Raw genomic sequence first — 21,272 nt, forward strand, 5'->3', positions numbered from 1 at the left:
CAGACCCCACTTTGGCTAACGCAAATTAATTATAATAATACATTTAATTAATGTGTTTTAATGATCGCACTTTTAATATGCACTTATAAGTTCAACATTGATAACACTTTAATGATATATGCATGTTACATTCAATTTAAATGAAGAAAGGGCTTTGTTAATGTATTTCATTAAGTATAATGGGGAAGTACATTTCTTTCATTTTTGCACACATATTTAAAACATTAATAATTAGAAATTCAATATTGTTTCAATACATTCTGTTAGTCTAAGGCCTAAATCATAACATTACATTGTAATAAGCTAGCTCTTTATATGAAGTATCAAAATGAGATATATCGTGCAAAGAGTCCAGTGGTTCTTTTCTAGTGGGCAGGGGCTTACTCTAGTGTGGTCAAGCAGCCTTAGGCTTATCAGAGAGGAGTGTTAGACACCTGCAAATACACACACAGTCAACAAATGAGACACACGACTCAAGGAGATCCACACCAATTTACAAAAATAACAAATATCTTTATATATGTTTAGGCACCAGAATCAGTACGATCAGGTAAGTACATTTTGCAAGAAAAATACTTTCAGGTTTCAAAAGTCGATACAATTCATTTTTTCAGAAGCTGCAGTGTTATCCTATGGAGAGAAAAACAAGCACTGCATTCAAGTATAGTACAGTGATTTATGGGGCCAGTCTCCTGGACTTAAGGTAAGTACTGGGCAAGGATCAGGACCACACCAACAGGTCACACCAGGCGGCACTGGGGTGACCAGTGCAGGTGTGTAGTATGGCGTTGAGTGCCCAATGTTAGTCAATGGGGATCGGTCCAGATGAAAAGAGGCTGCAGGTTTGGACATGGAGTCCAGTTGAGGAGGACCAACAGGTGGGTTCAAGTCTTGGGATGCTTGGGGACAGAGGGACACCTTCAGTCCTCTTCTCCCTGGGCCAGGGGCGATGGGTGTAAAGGTGTCCTGAGGCATTGAGTTCCCTGCATCAGGGGACCTCGCAGTTGAGGGCGCCTGCGAGCAGAGGCTGCAGGTGTAGTTGGTGAGTCCACAGTGAGCAAGTCCAAGGTGGGCTTTGTCTCTGGAGGGCTGGGGGACTACATTAGCAACATTGGCCCACTTTCACTGGGGCTAGGCAGCACGGGTGCAGTGGTGATTTCCGGTGTGGGGTATTTGCAGTCTGGAGTCCTCTGTGGCGCCAACAAGGTGCAAGGAAGCTCCGCTGCTCCACAGGAATTCCTGGGTCTTTGTTCAAGGCAGGCAGTTCTCTCAGGCTTTTGGAGGCACAGCAGCTTGCAGGACTGGGGCCAAGTCAGGTGCTTTTCCTCAGGCTTTGATTTTGAGGCTCTTGAGTGTCCTTCTTCGTAAGTCAACGGGAATCCGGTTTCCTGGTGCTAGGGTCTCCCCAAAATACTGAATTTAGGGGTGTTTAGGGCAGTAGCCAATGGGCTACTTACCCCTGCGGTCACAACACCCTCCTATATGACCACTTCCTGTGGGAAGTGGGTATAATCCTGTCTCAGAGTTCCTACATCAGCCAACACCAAGATGGCAGATTTCTAAATGTGGTGTCCACATCAGGCAGCTCGCCTTAGGGGTGGGACTGATGTGAATACTACATTTCCTGCCTGTCCCCGTGCCAAATGGGCTCTGGGACAGAGAAGTCGTCATCTCTCCTTTGAGTGAAGCCAGATCTGCATACCAAGAGCGGTGGGCTTCTTTGGAGTCCCCTGTCTTGGAGTGCAGATTTGCAGGTCATCTTGTTGGGTGGGGTGTGTAAACACCTCGCCCAAAGCAGGCTTTGTTTCTGACCTGCCTGAGAGCAAAGACTAGCAGCCTAAGGGGCCAGAATCTTGTCAGGCTGGCTAACACTATTTAGTCTGCACACTGGTAGTTGGTAGGTTTTCAGGGGGCACCACTGAGGTGCCTACTGGGTACATTGTTTAATAAATTTATTACTGGTATCGGTGCAGGTTTATTATTACGAGATGTTTGTTACCAAACATCCGTACTGTCAGTGAAGCCACCATGTAGTTGGGGAACTCATATTATCACAAAATGACTTCAGCCCATGTACTTCAAATGGCTTCCCTTTCCTTTTTTTTTTTTTTATTGGTGGAAGAAAACATATTACATAAACATCTTTAAATCATTATAAACTGAAAACTTACAGTAAGATAATCTATGGGGGTAAAGAGAAAAGATAAACAAAAAAGGGGGATAAAAGATAAGGTAAAGAAAAAAAAAAAAAAAATAGATAATAATAAATAAAAACAAAAAAGGGGGGGAAAAACCATCACCAAATTAAATCATTCATATCAAATACAGAGCCTAACCACCCCACAGATACTAGCTTGGGAATGGTACCCCTTAATTCGAAGATGGGTGACCCCAGCCGGTATGGGCCTGTACCCAGGCCTGAAACAGACCCCATATTGTCTTCCCCTTCCTCCTGGCCTGTTTCCCCTTCCGTTCATACAATGATTTTTCCAAGTAGTAAGAGGAAAGCAACCTAGCCAACCATTGTTGCCAGGACGGGGGTCGTGGATCCAGCCATGCCGATGCTATACAAATTCGAGCCACCGCCATGGCTATGAATATAAATGCCCTACAAGGTCCAGCGATTTCGCCATCTGTCCCAAAGACCATAATTTCAGGTGTAAGGTCTATATCATAGCCCACTACTTCCTTCAAAACAGATTGGATCCCTTCCCTTAAAGCTTTTAATTCCCCACAGGTAGCCATCATATGGATAATATCTGTTCCGTACATCCCACATCTCGGACAGCTTGTTCCTGTCGTACATCCCCATTTGACAAGATGGGCTGGTGAATAATACGGATCAAATATAGTCTTATAATGCTGCGCTTGTAGGGAAGATGATAGTAAAGTAGTGCATCCCATCTCCAATGAACTCAGGAAATTGCTACTACCCTCTGCCATTTTCTTACTCCACCTCTCCTTATGTTTTTCTAGATCGTCAGCTTGTTCTACTAAAAAGATAGGGTAGGTTGACCTAATGGCTAAGCTGGGTTTTGCCAACATGTCGTCCAGCAATTGGATACTTTTGAATCCCTGAGCCCCCCCTGTTTTTTTCCCTAAAAAATCCCTTATCTGTAAGTATTTGAAAAAATCCCTTTTCTGTAGCCCATACTGTTCCTGTAGGTCTCGAAATGTCTTGACCCCCGAGTTATCAAAAAAATGTCCTAACCGAGTTATACCTAATGTACACCACTTCGCCATATATTTATCGTGAAATATTTCTGGGAGTAATGGATTCTTCTTGATCATAGTATAATAATTATATCTACCTAGTCCTTTTTTATTACACCAAAATCGCCACCACTTGTGAGCGGCTTCTAACACTTTATACCTAGTTTTTTTGTAATATCCAGGCTCATGGAATGTTACTAGACACCCATTGGCAGCTTCTCCTATCTGCAGCTCATATATGTTGGGGCTGTCAACAATTGTAGTACCTTCCATATCAAATCCGAATAGTGGGCGCATGTATTGAAAGGCTGCTGCCAATTGATACAATTTTATATTCGGTAAGGACCATCCACCCCTTTCCTGTGGAAGAGACATATATTTACTCGCTCTCCTGCACTTTCCATATGCCCATATAAACCTCATGATCATTCTGTCAATCTCTTTAAATTTTAGATTGGAGAAATACAATGGGATAGTGCGAAATAAATACAACAGCTTCGGAAGGAAAATCATCTTTATCATATTGCATCGTCCTACTATAGTTAAATGTAGATTATCCCATCTACATGCATCTTCTCTAAATTTAGCAAGTATAGGATCTATATTTAAATTTACTACTTTATCTATATTCGGTGTGATATTAATACCTAGGTATACTGCATGATCCACCCTCCGTGTATCTTTAATATTTGTATATTGATTAGCCAACAGTTGTGTCTTGGCTCCATTTAACGAATATCCAGAAAACCGACCAAATTTTTTCGCCACCACTTCTATTTCTTTTAGTGCTGAATCAGGGGATGGGGTTAGTATGGCTATATCATCTGCGTATGCTAGAACTTTGGTATCCCATCCCTGCCTGTGAATTGGTGGTATCTTATTATTCGCTTCCAATTGTCTCAGCAAAGGGTCTATATACAGAGCGAAGAGAAGAGGAGAGCAGGGGCACCCCTGCCTGGTTCCTCTCCTAATCAATATAGTCTCAGATTGTCCTCCCATTAGTTGTATTTTCGCCGCTGGGGATCTGTATAAGGCCCTAATTGCTGTAATGAATTGCCTCCCTAGCCCAAGCTGTTCCATTACAAACCACAAGTACTTCCACTTTACCCGATCAAAAGCTTTCTCTGCATCCAGAAAGATAGCCGCCATAGGCTCTTTAACAGCTTCCGTGGAGTCAAAGAGTGCTAAGACTCTCTGAATATGATTAGTCGTGTCTCTCCCTGGAATAAACCCGTGCTGCCATGGAGAGACCAGCTTTTTGATCACCAATGACAATCGGGCGGCCAAGATCTTTGAATATATCTTGGCATCACTATTTATTAATGTGATCGGGCGATATGAGGCAGGATTTAATGGGGATTTGCCCTTCTTCTGGAATATGACTATGTTAGCTAGGTCCCAAGACGGGGGGATTTTCCCTCCTTTTTGTACCTGAACATACAGCTCCAACATTACCGGAAGCAAAGGTGACTTAAAAACTTTATAAAATTCTAAGGGGATAGCATCAGGGCCAGTAGCCTTCCCTGTGAGCAGATTGTTGATTGCCATTTCTATTGCTGTAATGTCTATCTGTTCTCCAAGGAATAGCTGGTCGCTCTTATCTAGTTTTCCTGTCGTGATAGGATACAAAAACTCTAAGGCTTCTTCATCCGAATAAGCCACTGTATCATCATATAGTTCCTGATAATACCCATGAAACACCTTTCTTATTTTATCCACCTCTGATATTAGCTGTCCTTGTCGATCTATGATCTCCCTGATTACCCCAGCTGCTGTTTTCTGTACTGCCCGAGCCGCTAATAGCCGCCCGGCTTTTTCCCCAAACTCAAGCCTTTGTGCCCGCTGCGCTAAATATTTCTCCGCTATTTTTTGAGCTGTAGTCTCATTTGCTGCTGCTTTGATTATGGCAACCTCTTCCTGTACTTTCGTTATATCTGCTCCAGCTTCTATAGCCATGGCTAGCTGTCTCTCTGCACACTGCAACTTTAATTGAAACTCTATTATTCTCCCTTGAACCTCCTTTTGCCTATTAATACTAAAGCTTAATGTTTCTCCACGTATACCAGCTTTCAGAGTATCCCAAACCATTTCTACTGAAGCGGATCCCCTATTGAACCCCAAAAATTTGGTTATCCATTTGGTCATATGTTCACGGTATTCTCGATTTTTTAAAAGACCCCTTTCAAAGGTCCATCTACTACTCTTTAATTCTAGCCCCTCCAACTCCAAATCTAGCACTATAGGGTTATGATCTGAAACCATCCGGGGATATAATTCGATCCTAGCCTGCTTTAAGAAAACCGGGGAGATTAAAAAATAGTCAAGACGTGCTAATTTCTTATGCGGAGCCGAGTAATAGGTATAACCGGGATCAGGTTTGCGCAGCTTCACCCAGGCATCCACTAGCCCTAATTCTTGTTGCAGAGCACCCATGGCCTTATACACCCGAGGTTTGCGCCCTTGATACTTTTTAGTTGCGAGTGCTAACACATCCTGTAATCCCTCCCCCGAGCCATTAAAGTTAAAATCACCACATATGATATAGGGAGGTACCCATCCTGTGAGCTCAATGGCTAAGGTATCAATTACTATCGGATCGTCCGTGACCGCCCCATATATGGAACATAAAGTGAAGCTGCTATGGCCATATCTACATTCTAAGATTGCCCATCTTCCACCAGCATCAGCCTTTTGCCGAGTAAATTGTAATTTGTTGGTCCGGTCTAAAATCGCCACTCCTTTAGTTTTAGCTTCTTGTTTGGACCAGACAATTGCCTTTAGGCCCAGTGAGCCGAAAATCCCGGAGTTTTTGTATTCTATGTGCGTTTCTTGCAGGCAGTAAATATCTGCCTTGAAGGTTTTCAATTCTTCAGCAACTCTCCTTCTTTTATGAGGATCGTTCAGACCACATATATTAATTGATGCAATTCTGAATCTAGCCATACCCCCTCTTTTTTTTTTTATACTTTCGGATCTCTTTTTTTTGGGGGTCACTCAAATTTCCATATCTAGCTACACCATCCCTTAGGTTTCCTTTCCTTCCTTTTCCATTTCTTTCCCCGATATCTCTCGTCTCCATTAACTGTTCCCTTTCCACATTTTTCCCCAGTTTTACCATTATGGATCCTCCCTCCACCCTTCTTACTTTCCCTTTCCCCATCCCCTTCCCTTTCCCCTCTCCTTTGCCCTCCCCCCAAGCCAGTCGCCCCCTACCCCACCCCTGCCACCCCCCCCCACTGACACTGGCCCCCCATTCTGTAGAGCAATCAGACCCCTAGTGGCCTGAATGTTGATGTCGTGCGTATGTCAGCCTGTCCCAGCCCACCGGTACCCCAAGCGCCTATGTCTTCCCTATTTCCCTCCCCCTTTATACTCTATACACTTACCCCCGTCAGATATTCTTTTGCTTTGATTTCTGACGTAAAAACTCTTATTTTCCCATTCATTATGGTTTTTAGCCTAGCGGGGGCCAGCAGATAGGCCTCACCTCCTTTCTCAAAAAATGGCTTGATAAGCTGCCGTAGCCGCCATCTCCGCTCAACTGTAGCATGGCAGAAGTCTGGGCGGGTAAAAAATGTAACCCCATTATAGGTACGCGGATTTCTGGGAGGGGTTTTATCAGCAATTTCTTGACGTACCAGATAGCTCCCTAGATATACCAGGACCGCTCTTGGGTATTTAGCGTCTGCCCGTTGACTACCCTCCTGTGTATTTAGCGGGAACCTGTGAGCCCTCTGTACCTCATTGTCCCAGTCCCGATTCCCTAATTCTGGAAAAGACCCGCGCAGAAGAGTAACCATGTATGTCTGCATATTGTCCCCTTCCAGTCCTTCTGGTATACCCAGAAAGCGAAGATTGTTCCTTCTTTGTCTGTTTTCAAAATCTTCTAGCTTCCACATCACATCCGTTAGCTGTCCATCTCGGGTGGCATTCTGTTCTTTAAGAGTGTCCATATCATCCTCGACTGCCACTATCCGATCTTCCATGGAGCATAGCTTCGCTTCGATTTCCTTGCAAGATTTAGCTACCTTGCGGACTGATCCTTGCAGTCTCTTTGTGGCAACCCTTGCCCGATGGCTATCGATCCGCGTCTCCGTTTGAAGCTCTTTGATTGAGCTATAAATTGACTGCAGGATCCCCACATCGGTGCCAATTTCATAGTTTCTACCAGTGGTACCTATCTCTCCGGCTGCAGGTCCCGGATCGCTTCCATTTTTATCTTTAGCGGAGCTTTGGTTGCCACCTGTAGAAGTGTCAGCCAAGTTAATCCCTGTATAGTCCCACCTTAAGGACCTACCATTCCTAGATGCCATACTTTCAGAGCCCTCTTGTAAACCAGAGCGTGATTTAACAGATTTCCTTTGGCGAGCCTTACGTACTGTGCACTCCCCACTTGCAGATTTGTTACCTGTTTCAGATATCTCGCTCTCGTCAGTTTCACTAAAACTACAATCAGCGCTACCAAGGTCGGACTCCTCTGTCAAGGAATAAAACTTATCACTACTTTCTCTGCCCCAATCGTTTAGTTGGAGATTTTTCCCCCCCCCCATAATTTGGTCCCTTATTTTAGGACTGCCGGGAGGATTGGCAGGTTCATTCTCCTCTGCTGTGTGTCCTAATAGGCCGCCAGGTTTCCCCTTATTTTGGAGGTCCACCTGTTCACATTGCTCTACCTGTTGGGTTTGTGACTGCCCATTTTCGCAAAGACTGAGCACTTTTATAGTTGCTTCCCGACTGATATCTTGATTTTCTGACATGTTTGCTGTAGGATTATCACCGTAGTCTGGGTTTCTAGTACTTGAGTCTAATGAAGAAGATCCTTTTACTGAACAGTCAGTTTCAGCGAAAGAGGTTGCCATAACAACAGAGGTTCTTTGCATCCCTCCAGCCAGAAAGGCAGTTATAGTAGATTGATTTTTACCTTTCACTTTGTCCTCCAGCAGGGGAGTAGTACTATCACTTGCCTTAGTACTCATCTTTGCGTCTATCATCTGTCCTAGGATAGAGGCATTCTCCCCAGCCGCTTTTCCGGTTGTAGACGCTAGACGTTTATTAGAGCCCAGTGGTTCTCCTTTTCCTCTGCCAGAGCGCACAGTCTTGACACCTTCGTTTTTATCTCCCAGATGCCGATTAGCTTTAGGTGCCATATTTATTATAATGGCCTGAGATAATGATCTAATGGCTCTCGTTATGCCCACTGCTGCCACAAATACCTCTATTATTGTTTGCTTAATCACGCTCCTTAATGACCGTGCAGGAGTAGGCATATGCCATAGTGCATTTCTGTATGTGGCTACGAGCATTTGACGCTTCCTAGGATACTACACCTTCCTTCCTAGGAAGCTAGAATCTTTTTCTACCCCCTGTTCCGAATTGTTTCTCCTCTCTCTTCCTACCGCACCTTCTATTTTTATGTTAGCAAAAATGACAGCCCAAACTCATGTAAGATGCGCGGAGAATTATCAGGAAATATTGATATCCTAAGGGGAATCCTCTTTATGATTACATCCGTTTTGCGCAGTTATTACTGCGGAACATAGTATGTAAAGCGTCAATCCATGCGGCTGTAGCTAGCTAGCTTTATAGTTACTGCGGCTTAACGCGGACTTCTAAGGTATCCAGACGCAGTACAAAAGTCATGTATAGACACACTGCAAAAAACGGTCTGTGCTTTCCCCCATTAGCAGTAAGCAAGTCATATCATGTTGCTACTTCACTTTAGTCATTATTGGTCCTGGCCGGCTATAGAGTTCAACGATACTCGCCCTTCATCTGGATTAAACCACTTCAAATAGTGCGGCCACCATCTGCTAAACGCCTCTGCTGCTACTGCCAATCTCGCCTTTTAAAAAAAGCCATTAAGACCCTCTTTTCCTTTCGAGGGGTTTTAATCTGGATATGATGCCTGCATTTTAGCCCCAGGTCCCTCAACTTCTTAATTCCCGGATAAGAAGTCAGTGTAAATCTTATTTCGTTGCTTCCTATACAGCCACAAGGGTTAAATCAGGATAGCGTCCTTGTGCCAAGCAAACAAAGTTTTTCTTTTCCTTTGCTGTTATTTATAGTTGATTATAAAGCCTCCTCCTCCCCCTTACCCCAAGGTTACCACTCTTTTGCTGCGAGGGGGAGGGGGTCCTTGTTGTGGTTGGGCCGCTGTCCTCCAGCCGCGGTGGCTGCCGTGCCTCGCGGTCCCGCGATCCCGCAAAATCCGCTTCTGAATCCCAAGCCTAGTGAGGTAGCTGCCGGCCGTGCGGGAAAGGGCGGTAGCGGCTCAATACGAGCGCGGCCAAGAACGGCCGGTGCTGTGACCGTGCGGCGTCTCCGCGGTCAATTTCCTCTTCGCGCTGACTGCCGTCGCCGTGGCGCTTGGTTTCCGGTGGGTGTGGCTAATGGGCCTCACTACGCCGACACCATATTGCCAATGGCTTCCCTTTCCACTCACCATGTCTACGAATTGCCAAAGACATACCAGAGGCATATCTGCTATTGCAGAGATGCCCTCACATGAAATACAATGCACCCTGCCTTAGGGTTGTAAGGCCTGCTGTTGGGGTGACTTACATATATTGCATGCAGTGCTAGGGGACAGGGCACACAAGCTGTGTGCCATGTCATGTTTTCACTTTTACCTGCACCAAGACAGGCAGCCTGCACTGTCAGTGTGCATGTGTCTGCATGTGCTCGGTGTGGGGTCACTGAGGATGGCACAATACATGCTGCAGCCCTTGGGACCCTCTTTTGTACCCATGCCCTAGGTACTAGGGGTACCATTTTCTAGGGACTTACAGGAGGGCCAAAGGTATGGCCTATTTCGGAACAATTGTACTTTTTTAGGGGAAAAGATCTGGCATTGGGGGCCTGGTTAGCAGGAGCCCGATGCAATTGCATCAATTACCAGGCAGAACATGGGAGTAACCATGTCAAAAGGGGGCACTTTCCTACACACCTCCTTAAAATCTTGAAAACATTTGATTTAATTCAAATACCACCTATGTTGAACTCTACAATATAAATGAAGGCACATTATTAAAGACATGTCAGTGCAATTTCTACATTCAAACTATAAGCTCTTTAATTAACCTGTCACATATTGATGACTTCTGTGACATGAAGAATGCCACTAAAATTTTGACTACATCAACTTTCAAACAGACAAGATGTTTAGAGATGGACTTGTTGTGGTAAACTCAAAAATATGTGACCTGGAATCTAGCATCTAGTCAACTAACCCTTGCAGTCTTAAAAAGGGAGGGTTGGCCTCGGGGATTACTCAATTCACTGAATGTATACATGTTTGTTTTTGGTGCATTTGCAACACATTTGAAGATGCAAGTCCTGAAACTAATGTACAGAACAGGAAAGTAAAGTAAAGTTGTCACAAGGGAATCGTAAGACACCTCACCAGGCCAGGTCCTATCTAGAAATTTGCCTGGAATGGAAGGAAAATAAAGGGATGGCAAAATATTTTCATCCTATGCATTCAGTTAATTTCGGCTTCATTCTTTATTGCCAGGATGTCTGTTTCTCACCGAACATTCTTAAAGGCACCTATTGTATATGTCTCTGTAGCATTGCTCTGTTCCAACATACAAAATAATTCCACTTTAGAAAACATACAAGCAGACCTCTCTATTAACTTGTTTATGAGGTTTTGATGCCTCTCAAAAGGTGCCGATAGGACATTGCAGCCTTTGATGGAATACAAGATGTCAAAAGAAACAGATGTCAACACAATTTTCAGACACAGTTGATACTAAAGCCTGCTAAGCATCTTAACACTTAACATAAGCCCAAGATGTATAATTTAAAAAATATATGTCACATGGCTAAGCACTCGAAGAGCAAAAGAGGCGTCCTTCATTTGTGGGATTCTAAAATAGCTGCATATTATCAATGGGTGACGTAGAAGATATTAAAACTGTACAGTTCGAAAGCCCTGTGCCCAACAATTAATAGGAGTCAAGAGTATGGCGTTTGCATTGAGCTTTATTATTTTTTCAGCGACCAAGTACTTATGACGGGCGGGTTCCACTCCCACAGTGGAAAGAGCATTCAGTTCAACAATGGCCAACATGATGAAATTCCAAATTCCAGGTGGTTTCTACTTATTTGAAAAGTAAGAGTGCTTTAGGCTTCATTACGAATGAGACATGAACCAGTTGCCCATAGTACACACATTATCCTTTATTATTATTATATGATGCATTGCTCTTAGAGTCCCTGAGCTTAAGTAATTGAGGCTTGCCATTCTCCTTGTAGTGTTGATTCACAATATCAAGAAATGTGCAAGCTTTTATGTCTTTAGCAGGGGGATGTTGCTAGTAGAGCTGTTTAAGGCTGAGATGTGTAAAGGGCTACTTTGGTACACTGAAGTTCTCCTTGTCATATGCACGTAAAATGTTTTTGGAAAATGGATAAATACAGAGCTGTCATATAATGCTCTAGCATGTACCTTTGTTTAGAATGAATTTCATCTCTGACGTCAAGTACTGCATAATAGGTCTCCTAATTAGTACAACAGAAAATAGAACGGTCCAGTTATGTATGCATGCATTTACAAGACTCAATGTCTGTTCACCAACTTACCAAAGTTACCTTTGAATACTCTGGAAAGTAAAAAGCTCAATTTTACCAGTTCCAGACAGCTTATGATCAGTGGAAACCTCTGCAAAAATCCAGAATTTCTTTACTAATAGAATTATTGAAAGTAACTGAGAGATATAATATCAGTTCAAATAAGCACTAAATTTAAGGAATGAATGGAGACAATAGTAAGAGCATTGTTGTCACCTTTGAGGCAAGTATTAGTACTACTAATATATTTAGGGAAGTTTTCACAGAGTATAATGGTGCTTCCTGCCCTTGATTCACTAATTTGTTAGCCTAGAAGGTGTACTGAACAGGGTGAACACCCCAAAAAATACCCTGTATACCAACAAAACAATATTTTACTGGTAAGTTACATTTAGTTATTATCAGGCACTCATCCAGCTAATAATTCACAGTTTAGATCCTTATGCTGTCGTAAAATTCTTCTTCATAATTAATTGACCACCATAGTTTATCATTGATTCTTCAATTTATCTAAATATTGCTATCCTTTGGATTCCCACAGTGATGCATATGCATAATCCTATTGCATACCCTAAATCAAGTTACCAAAATAGCACTTGAAGAGGTTCCATGAACATATTAGCATTAATACAAATGCAATTATTTAGTAATTTCATATACGCTCAATTTAGATGGTGATTGATTAATAAATTTAATTTTGATTCATCAGTTATGACTCTACATAAATAATTACAGTTAACGTACTATACAAGAGAGTCACATTAACCATCAATGTTATAGATAAATTGAAGAAACAATGATAAACTATGGCGGTCAATTAAAACGAGCAAAATGAGATGAATGGAAAAAACTGTATTTGGGACTTAAAAAAACTAAAATTTGTTCAAGAAAACACAGGCTTCTCCATCTAGAATTTTTGAAAATATCCTCAATTTTGATCATATTTCTTCCATCCTGAACAATTTTTGGTGGCTACCGTTCAGTAGGTTTGTCTTCGATAAAAAGTCTTGTCTCATAATTTTGGATTGCCATTAGATTTGTTTCAGCTAAAAGGGTTCTTAGATCCCTGAAAGAACAAATCATTCATCCGTTAAACCTTTGAATGAAATGCTCATAGAACTTAGATCAGAATCAAACTTCCTAGCCTGGAGAAACTCAAAATGTACCTTTCCTAATACAGTGGTCACGGTGGGATGTACAGAAACTATTGACCCAAAATAGTGCTCTGATATCACTTGTGGTTTTAACTCTATAGAAATAGAAAATAGGTGTTATTGTTAGCATGGCCATACCCACTCATTAATTATTTACTAGTGTTCTTGTCACGTTTCAGAAATTAGTTCTGCGATGTGTTGTGTGCATGTGTGTATGTGTACACAAGTAGAAGAGATTTAACAAATGCTTTAACAGGACGAGGATTAATAATTGAGATATGTCAGCGGCCTAAAAGCTACTGAGGAGAAAGAGTATCTGTCACTGGGTGAAAAATAGTTTCAAAAGGAGCAGAAATAAAATCCACAGAAAATGGAAGGAGCAGAGTTCTCATTCCACCAGATCGATTAAATTTGGAAAATCTTTATTTCTTTATTAGCAAGAGTGTTGCCGTTCTTGAAGAATTGGGTGCAGTAAGAATAAAAAGGTAAGGACTGAGAGCCCTTCCTTCAGGTTCATGTCTCACAACTTGAACCACCAAAATATTGGAGTCCCATAAATGTTCCCACACAGTCACTACACACATACTATCTTCTCAGTTGTTAATGCATGGGAATCTGCAAAATGGTGGCTGCAAGAAACGACAAAATCGCCCCAAAAAGTCAGCTATTGTGAAGTGAGTAGACTACACCTGAAATAGTTCTCATTGTGAATGGTTTGTATTCCAGTAAAGGTATCTCTCACTGGAGTACAGCTATCCACTGGATTGAGTGTGGACCATGAGAGAGGACATAGGCCCTCATTCTGACCTTGGCGGGCGGCGGAGGCCGCCCGCCAAAGTCCCGCCGTCAGATTACCGTTCCGCGGTCGAAAGACCGCGGCGGTAATTCTGACTTTCCCGCTGGGCTGGCGGGCGGTCGCCTTCAGACCGCCCGCCAGCCCAGCGGGAAAGAGGCTTCCACTATGAAGCCGGCTCGGAATCGAGCCGGCGGAGTGGAAGCTGTGCGACGGGTGCAGTTGCACCCGTCGCGTATTTCACTGTCTGCGCGGCAGACAGTGAAATACATGTAGGGGCCCTCTTACGGGGGCCCCTGCAATGCCCATGCCAGTGGCATGGGCACTGCAGGGGCCCCCAGGGGCCCCGCGACCCCCCCTACCGCCATCCGGATCCCGGCGGTCGGACCGCCGGGATCTGGATGGCGGTAGGGGGGGTCAGAATCCCCGCGGCGGTGCAGCAAGCTGCGCCGCCATGGAGGATTCTATGGGGCGGCGGTACACTGGCGGGAGCGGAGTGGTGCCGGTCCGACCGCGGCTTTACCGCCGCGGTCGGAATCCCCATTGGAGCACCGCCGGCCTGTCGGCGGTGCTCCCGCGGTCCTCCGCCCTGGCGGTCAAAGACCGCCAGGGTCAGAATGACCACCATAGTCTACAAAGGTGGGGACAAATACGTTCAAACAATCAAGGGTAGGAAGGGGTGGCACTAACAACAGAATGGGCAAAGCCATCATCCTCTTTTGGGTGTCTTACTATTTGATGGATCTATACATTTCTCTTGTAGGGGATCTCCACTGATAGTCATAAGCCCTGAATAGTCCCATCCACGTGCGGGGACCCCGGAGCTCTTTTTCCAAATATACCTTCTTAAGTGTAGATGTTTGCTTTTCTTCAGGAAGGCCTGCAGAGTCACATAAGAAAGTAAAATATGATGCAGCCTATAGGAGTAGGCTACAGTGGCCCAATTATTCATCTTGTGGTTAACAAAGGGGCCAGGAGAACTGTATATGCATATAAATGCATGATGCTTCTGTAGAACAGCATAAATCTCTTCCACTAATAGAGTATATAGATGAAGGAGCGCAGGTCAGTGTAGCCCAATAGTTTGTCATTATTAGACTCAAAAATAGCAGGTGTGCCTTCAAGAACCAAAGGACCCTCAGTATCCCATCATGCTAAGCAGGTGACAGTTGCTTCAGGTATTTTTGAAGCAATGTGTGGATGATGTATAGGTCCCATAGTTACCTCTGTCCAGTACACCTGGGAGGAGGAAGGGTTACTTATGACTTCAATGGAGATTCCTCTACGAGAGAACTGGAGTTACAGGTAAGAAACTATTCCTTGTCTCGTAGGGGATCTCCATTGAAAGTCATAAGCATCATAAGCACTGAATAGAATAGCAAGCCCAGCCCTATTAAGAGCGGTGGAAAAGACCGAGGAAGAAGAAGGGAAACTTCTAGGTAAATAGATTTCTGAGAGAGGCCTGTCCTACTTGAGCATCTGCCCCAGCAACAGAGTCTAGGCTGTAATGCTTGGTAAATGTGCGAACAAACCTCCACCTAGCTGCTTTTCAAATCTCCGCAATGCGGATATTCTGCATTAAAGCAGGGGAAGCTGCTTTACCTCTAGTTAAGTGTGCTTTAGGTCTGGCTGAGAGTATCTTATTAGCTTTCTGATAGCCTAACAGGATTCAAGACAATCCATCTCAAAATGGACTGTTTGGTTGTGGCTAGCTTTGTATGAACTGGACCATGATTAATAAATATGTGGTCTGATCTGTGATTGTCTTGTGGTTTATCAATATAAAACTTTAAAACCCTCCTTACATCTAGAGAATGAAGTGATCTCTTGGCTAGAGTAGAGGGACTCTGAAAGAATGATGATAATGAAATTGTCAATTAGTAGTCATCGCTTAGGACTTCAATGGGGACTCCTCCACAAAAGAACTGGAGTTACAGGTAAGAAAGTATTCTTTCCCTACACAGGGTTCTAACCTTTAATAAACAATCTTTTAGGAGCCATGTCCCACATGATGTACCAGTCGCTCCAGAAGTTTCCCTGTGAGCTTTGCCTGTCAGTCAAGACGTCATGGCTTGCATGTGGTGTCATTTACCTTGTATATCTTGGAATGTGTATGCCATGCTGTCGATGACATATGGCTGTGCATTATGCCCAGAGTGTTTAGGCCATGACTGAGGTGTACCGCCAAGCAGTCCAGGCATTCTAGTATCAGTGGCCCGAGATGATGGTTGTTTGATAGCTTTAATGAGAGCTCTTGTGGTCCTTGTTGGATGAGGTTCATGCACCATCACACATGGGGTCCCATATTAGAAAGCTGGTCCATCTTTGTAATATATTAGGAAAAATAGAAAGAGAATGATGCCTTATTTTCACCCTGAATGCTTTAGAAGCCATCACACATACAATGTTGGAGCTTGTGCGAATGTGAAACTATACATCTTCAAAGATTTTAAAATATGCTGTTAGCACCATTGTTAGCGCTAAATATTTTTTATGTGCTTTGTTTAGCCTGCTGTGGACCTAAATCGTCCCTTTCCCTCCACGGCTGACTATTTCAGTGGCCAAGAGAAGACTGTCATGTCCAGAGGGCTGTCCATCGACAGGGAGGAGTACACACAGAGTAAAGAGAGAACCTCAGCTGAGAATGCAGTTGAAATGGAGGAGGCCTCCCATGAGCCACAACTTATGCAACTTCCAGAACAGAAAATGGGATCTTGTCAGGGAACTGATTTCAGTGGGCCTAAAGGTGGAGAAGGACCTCATTCTCAGGGGGAAAGCTCAGATCTAAAAATCATGAAAACCAGTGTTGGCACTCTTGCTGAGCGAAGAGTCACACGACAGAGGTCCAACAGGGCTTTAGACTTTTTAAAACAGATAAGAAGGAAGTCAGCTCCCATCCTTGCCTTGCCTCTGGAATCACAGGGATCCTTGAGAATATCCTCAAGGAGGTCAGTGACAATACTGCAGCCCACTTGCCAGGAATCATTAATGGACGGTCGAAAGGGAAGTGAAACAGTGGAAGAATTGTACAGAATGAGCGAAGATTACAAAACAGTGATGACCCACTTTGACAGCATGATAGCTGGGCAACCTCAGCTAGCAAAAAAAGAAATCCCAATTCTAAATGGGATCGGTAGTATATCAGCTGTGAAGGTACAGGGAGAGCAGGAGTCAGAGAATAGCAGGAAAGACACAGGTTCAGTTAAAAGAATGACCAAAAGGGATTATGGAGGCACTATTAAAGCTAGAACTTCTGTTTATTGGATGGGGAGCTCTTCTGAAGAAAACCAGGTAGATGTGAATGAGCAGAACTTCTCTCTACCAGTCAATGACAACCCTCTTTTGGAGTCCTTTTCAGCCTTATCAAATCTGGATTTTCTTCCTTCGCAAGTGGTAAAATATCCAGATGTGTTTCTACCAAACGAAGGTGAAGCATTGCAAGAGAATATGGAGGCTATTATCTCTGAACCGAATGAGAAGACAGAAAGTGATGTCGAACAGAATGTGTACATGATGGAAGAAAAAAGTGAATGGGATGGGAAAGTGGAGAATTGGAAGAGTGACAGTGCATCTCTAATTGATGAGATTAAGGATTTGAATTGTGCTCTCATTGTCAGCCCTCCTTCTAAGAATGTGGATCCAATGACAAAGGAACATTTTGAGATAGGGAACCCAGACAAGACCAGGACAGGGACCCAGAATGTGATAGACTTTCAAATAGGCATCTCTAAATGTGCAGACGGATGCCCAGGAGATGAGAAATACCACTTAATGCTGCCTAATATAAGACAAGTCACTTTATCAGAAAGACAGAACTGCGTAACTCAAGCAGGGATTGCAGAACTTAAAAATGTGCAATGGTTGGAAGATAATGAAGCAACCTTTTTAACTCCCCTGAGACCAGACAACGTAATTGAATCAGATGATAAAACAATTACAGCAAAGCAGATAACACATCCAGCAGTGAAAGAAACACATGGAGTAAATGTTAGAACAGATCTAGAAAATACAGAAACTAAACATGTGAATAAAGAAATGCTTTCCTTGGAAGAAACAAGCCAACTAAGGGTAAAATCATCTTTGGAGGAACAACCACATCTTCTAGCAGAAAACCCATATCAATTGGAGGTGGAGCGTTGGCCCCCAGAGATAAAACAGCCTTCCCAACAGGAAAAGCTGCACCTACTGAAAACGGAACAACTTCCCCAGGAAGCACCATGTCTTATGGAGGAAAGACCATACTTTCTGAATGAGGAACTAACTCCCCAGTTGGAAGTACCAGGTCTTCTAGAAGTAGAACCATGTTTTCAGGAAACAGAACGACCTCTTCTTGTGGAATCATCACACCTTTTGGGGGAAGACCCACCTTCGCTGGATGTAGCAAAACTTCTACACAAAGAACAACCGCTTCCAGAACTGTCATGTTTCCTCAAACAAGAACAACCAGCCCCCTTGAAAGCATTGTGCCTCTTAGAATTAAAAAAGGAGGGAAAACCACCTCCTCAGATACAAGAACCACATCCTAAGGAGGTACAACCATGCTCCTTGGAGCCAAAGCCCTTAGCAAAAAAAACTCACCTTCTATTAAAAAGACTAAATTACTTGGAGAAAGACATATGTTCCTTGAAAATCAAACAGCTTTCACTAAAGGAAGAGACACATTACATGGATGGTGAACAAGTGGCCTCGGTGAGAAAACTGCCTTATTCAGTAGAGAAACAACATCCTTTTGTGAGAGAACCACTTCAATTGAGACCATATTTCTTGAAGGGAGAATTATATAACTCATTGCAAAAAACACTTCCATCAGTGCAAGAATCGCATTCTTTAGAACAAGAACCACACTTTTCAGCAGAAGAGCTACATATGTTAAAAGAAACAACATGTGCTTTAAAGGGAGAACATCCATCAGTGGAGATATGGCAATTGCCAACAGAGAGAGAAAAGCCTCTGATTCAGGAAAAACACTCAGAGTTGGATGAAGAAGGATTAACAAAACGGTTAGAAGGATTACAGCCAGAGAAGAGAGAGGGGCTGCTAAAGGAGGAAAAGTTGGGGCAACAAGCACAAGAAGAAGGGCTGCCAACTAAAGGAGGTCAGACGCCATGGAAAGATCAAAGGCCAATAAAAGAAGACAGGTTAACAAGAATTGAGGGACAAATAATGGAAAATAGAAGCCCAATGCAGACAGTGAAAATGATTGTAAATGGGTCAGAATTGCAAATAAAAGAGGAAGAACTTGAGAATGCTTTAAAGAAACAGGACTGCCACGAAATGGCAGAGAAACAGAGAGGACTAATGGAAGTAAACGGAAATAATGTGAATACTCTGATCACAAAGAGCAGGGCAGCAGATGTATCCAACCATGGGAAGCTAATCATAATGGAGTACCCCCTCAAGAACAATAACGCAGAAAAACTTGTCAACAAGGAGACAATTGGGAACAAAGCTGACATGCTATCCAAAACAAACAATACTGAGAGAATAGAACCAAGAGTTAGAGAGCCCCATGATGAGGCTTTCTGCGAAGCAGCTGAGGAAAGAACAGGAGGTGTTGTTGAAAGAGAAAGTAAAGTGAAGCAATGTAATATCCCTGAATCTGAGCAAGTCCAAAAAGTGTGGAAAGAATTAGTGGAAAACCAAAGCAGTAGTAAGAACGTGGACATTTCAAGAAACAGTTGTCTTGTGCCGTTGGAGCCTCTAAAACACAAGGCCAATGGCAGGATGGAGGGAGGACTGTTGGGTAACACTGAAGAGTTAGGCCTTATCCATGGTGGTTTGATGCTGGAGGAAAGAAAAGGAGCCGATACAATTCCATCCAAGGCAGCAAATGATCCTCAAGACCAACGGAGATTCTTTCATCCCAAAGATGTTAACAACCCTGTGCAGGTAAGCTTCATCGCACAACTATGTAGAGGTGTACTGACTTTAAACAATATATAGGTAGACTGGTTTCATGCCAACAGCTATGTCAATGTATGCAGGATTCAGGCAAATGATCACATACAGTATTGGAGATTCAAGCAAACTACCACATTCATGTAAAACTTATTTAAAAAAACGATGTGCACATTTGTATAGTCCACAGTGAAAAACGTAAACAGGTATGCTGACTTTGGAAACATAAATATTGGCTTCAGAAAATCAAACATGTACTAGTAAACTAAATTAAGAAAAATAATATATAGTTAGGTTGACAGCCATGTTCATATGTTTCAGACAGACAATATCGTAGTTTTTTTGTGGCTTCAGGCAGACAACCAAGGACTGGAAGCCTTAATTCAGGCAAACAAAAAGTACAACTGCACTGACAAATTAAAAGTGGCAGCGAATTCACAGAGCTATGTTGCATACATGCAAACACCCATGTACTGCATGTTGGGTTCAAGTTAATAATATAGGGCTAGCATAGCTATTTTAGGCAAATAAAGATAAACAGGTGTACTGGTTTCATGCAAACATAAATGTACTTGGTTGCCTTATTCAGAGACACAACCATTTAAACTATGCACATTAGCAGGCACCAGGCGAACAACTATTGTTAAGTATGTTAGCGTTGAGTAAACAACCCCCACTACCTGCTCTGACGGGCTCTTAAGAGAGTGCAGGCAGAGCAGCCTTGAATTACTTTGTAACGTGGCAATAGTGGGTAACAGCTTTTGTTAACAGCTGTTGCTACATCATAGCAGTGAATTATTGGATTGGAATTCAGTTTTTCGTGCTACTGGCCCTCAACCAGAGCCATACATAACATATGGGGTTATAGATGAGTATTAGTGAATTACTGTGATGATTTTCAACGAGGGGTTCTGAGTGGCATGAAATAGACAACAAGAGTGAAACTTGAGTTGTCTATGATGTCTCTCAGAACCCCAAGACGAAAAATATCCCTGTAACTCACTTTTTACCCATCTACATTTTGATGTTATGTGTGGCTTCCAAAATCATCTGCCACTGCTTTCAACTGCTATGCAGTGGCAGAGGAGTAATGGGGGGCCATACATAACATGGTACCGGTTCTGTACCCCTCTCCCAAAGGGGAAATTACATTTTTTTTAAAACCTTGCCTGTCATCCTTGACTAACCCCCAGCACCTTCTCTTCCTTACTTTCCCTTCCTGCAGCTGTTCTTTTTTTTATTCAAAGCAAACAAGCAGCACTGCGCTGACAGGTTCTCAGATAGCCCTGACAGCCTGGCCTAGAAGGCCTTTATGAAGTAGCAACAGTGGGTAAGGAATTTTATTAACAACTTTTGCTACGTCATAGCTGTGAATTATTGGGTTCGAATCCAGTGATTCACGCTAGTGGCTCTGTACCAAAGCCATAGATAACAAATATGTAGTTGGGCAAGCATGCATGTACAGGAAGGCTAACGTTTGGAAAACAACAGTCTACATATATGCTAGATGCAAGCAAATAAACTAGTACAGGTATGGTGGTTTTGGCAAACGCTGTGAAAATATGGTTATTTTAGATAAGAATCATTTACAGATATGCAGCGTTGAAATAATCTAGTTAAGGCCTGCTGTCTTCAACAAA

The 21,272-nt window shown here is 43.1% G+C and overlaps 1 protein-coding gene across 1 annotated transcript in view; it reads left to right on the plus strand.

Annotated features, from left to right (window-relative positions):
• Positions 1-16,247: 16,247 nt before the first annotated feature.
• The window catches only part of LOC138265140 (trichohyalin-like), a 131,122-nt gene continuing 126,097 nt past the window's right edge, over positions 16,248-21,272 (plus strand). Inside the window, exon 1 of the mRNA XM_069212683.1 lies at positions 16,248-19,623. Coding sequence (XP_069068784.1) covers positions 16,312-19,623 — 3,312 coding nt within the window. The 5' untranslated portion in view covers positions 16,248-16,311. The remainder of the gene's footprint in view (positions 19,624-21,272) is intronic.

Source organism: Pleurodeles waltl, chromosome 11 (assembly GCF_031143425.1).
Source record: "Pleurodeles waltl isolate 20211129_DDA chromosome 11, aPleWal1.hap1.20221129, whole genome shotgun sequence".
NCBI classification, from domain to species: Eukaryota; Metazoa; Chordata; class Amphibia; order Caudata; family Salamandridae; genus Pleurodeles; species Pleurodeles waltl.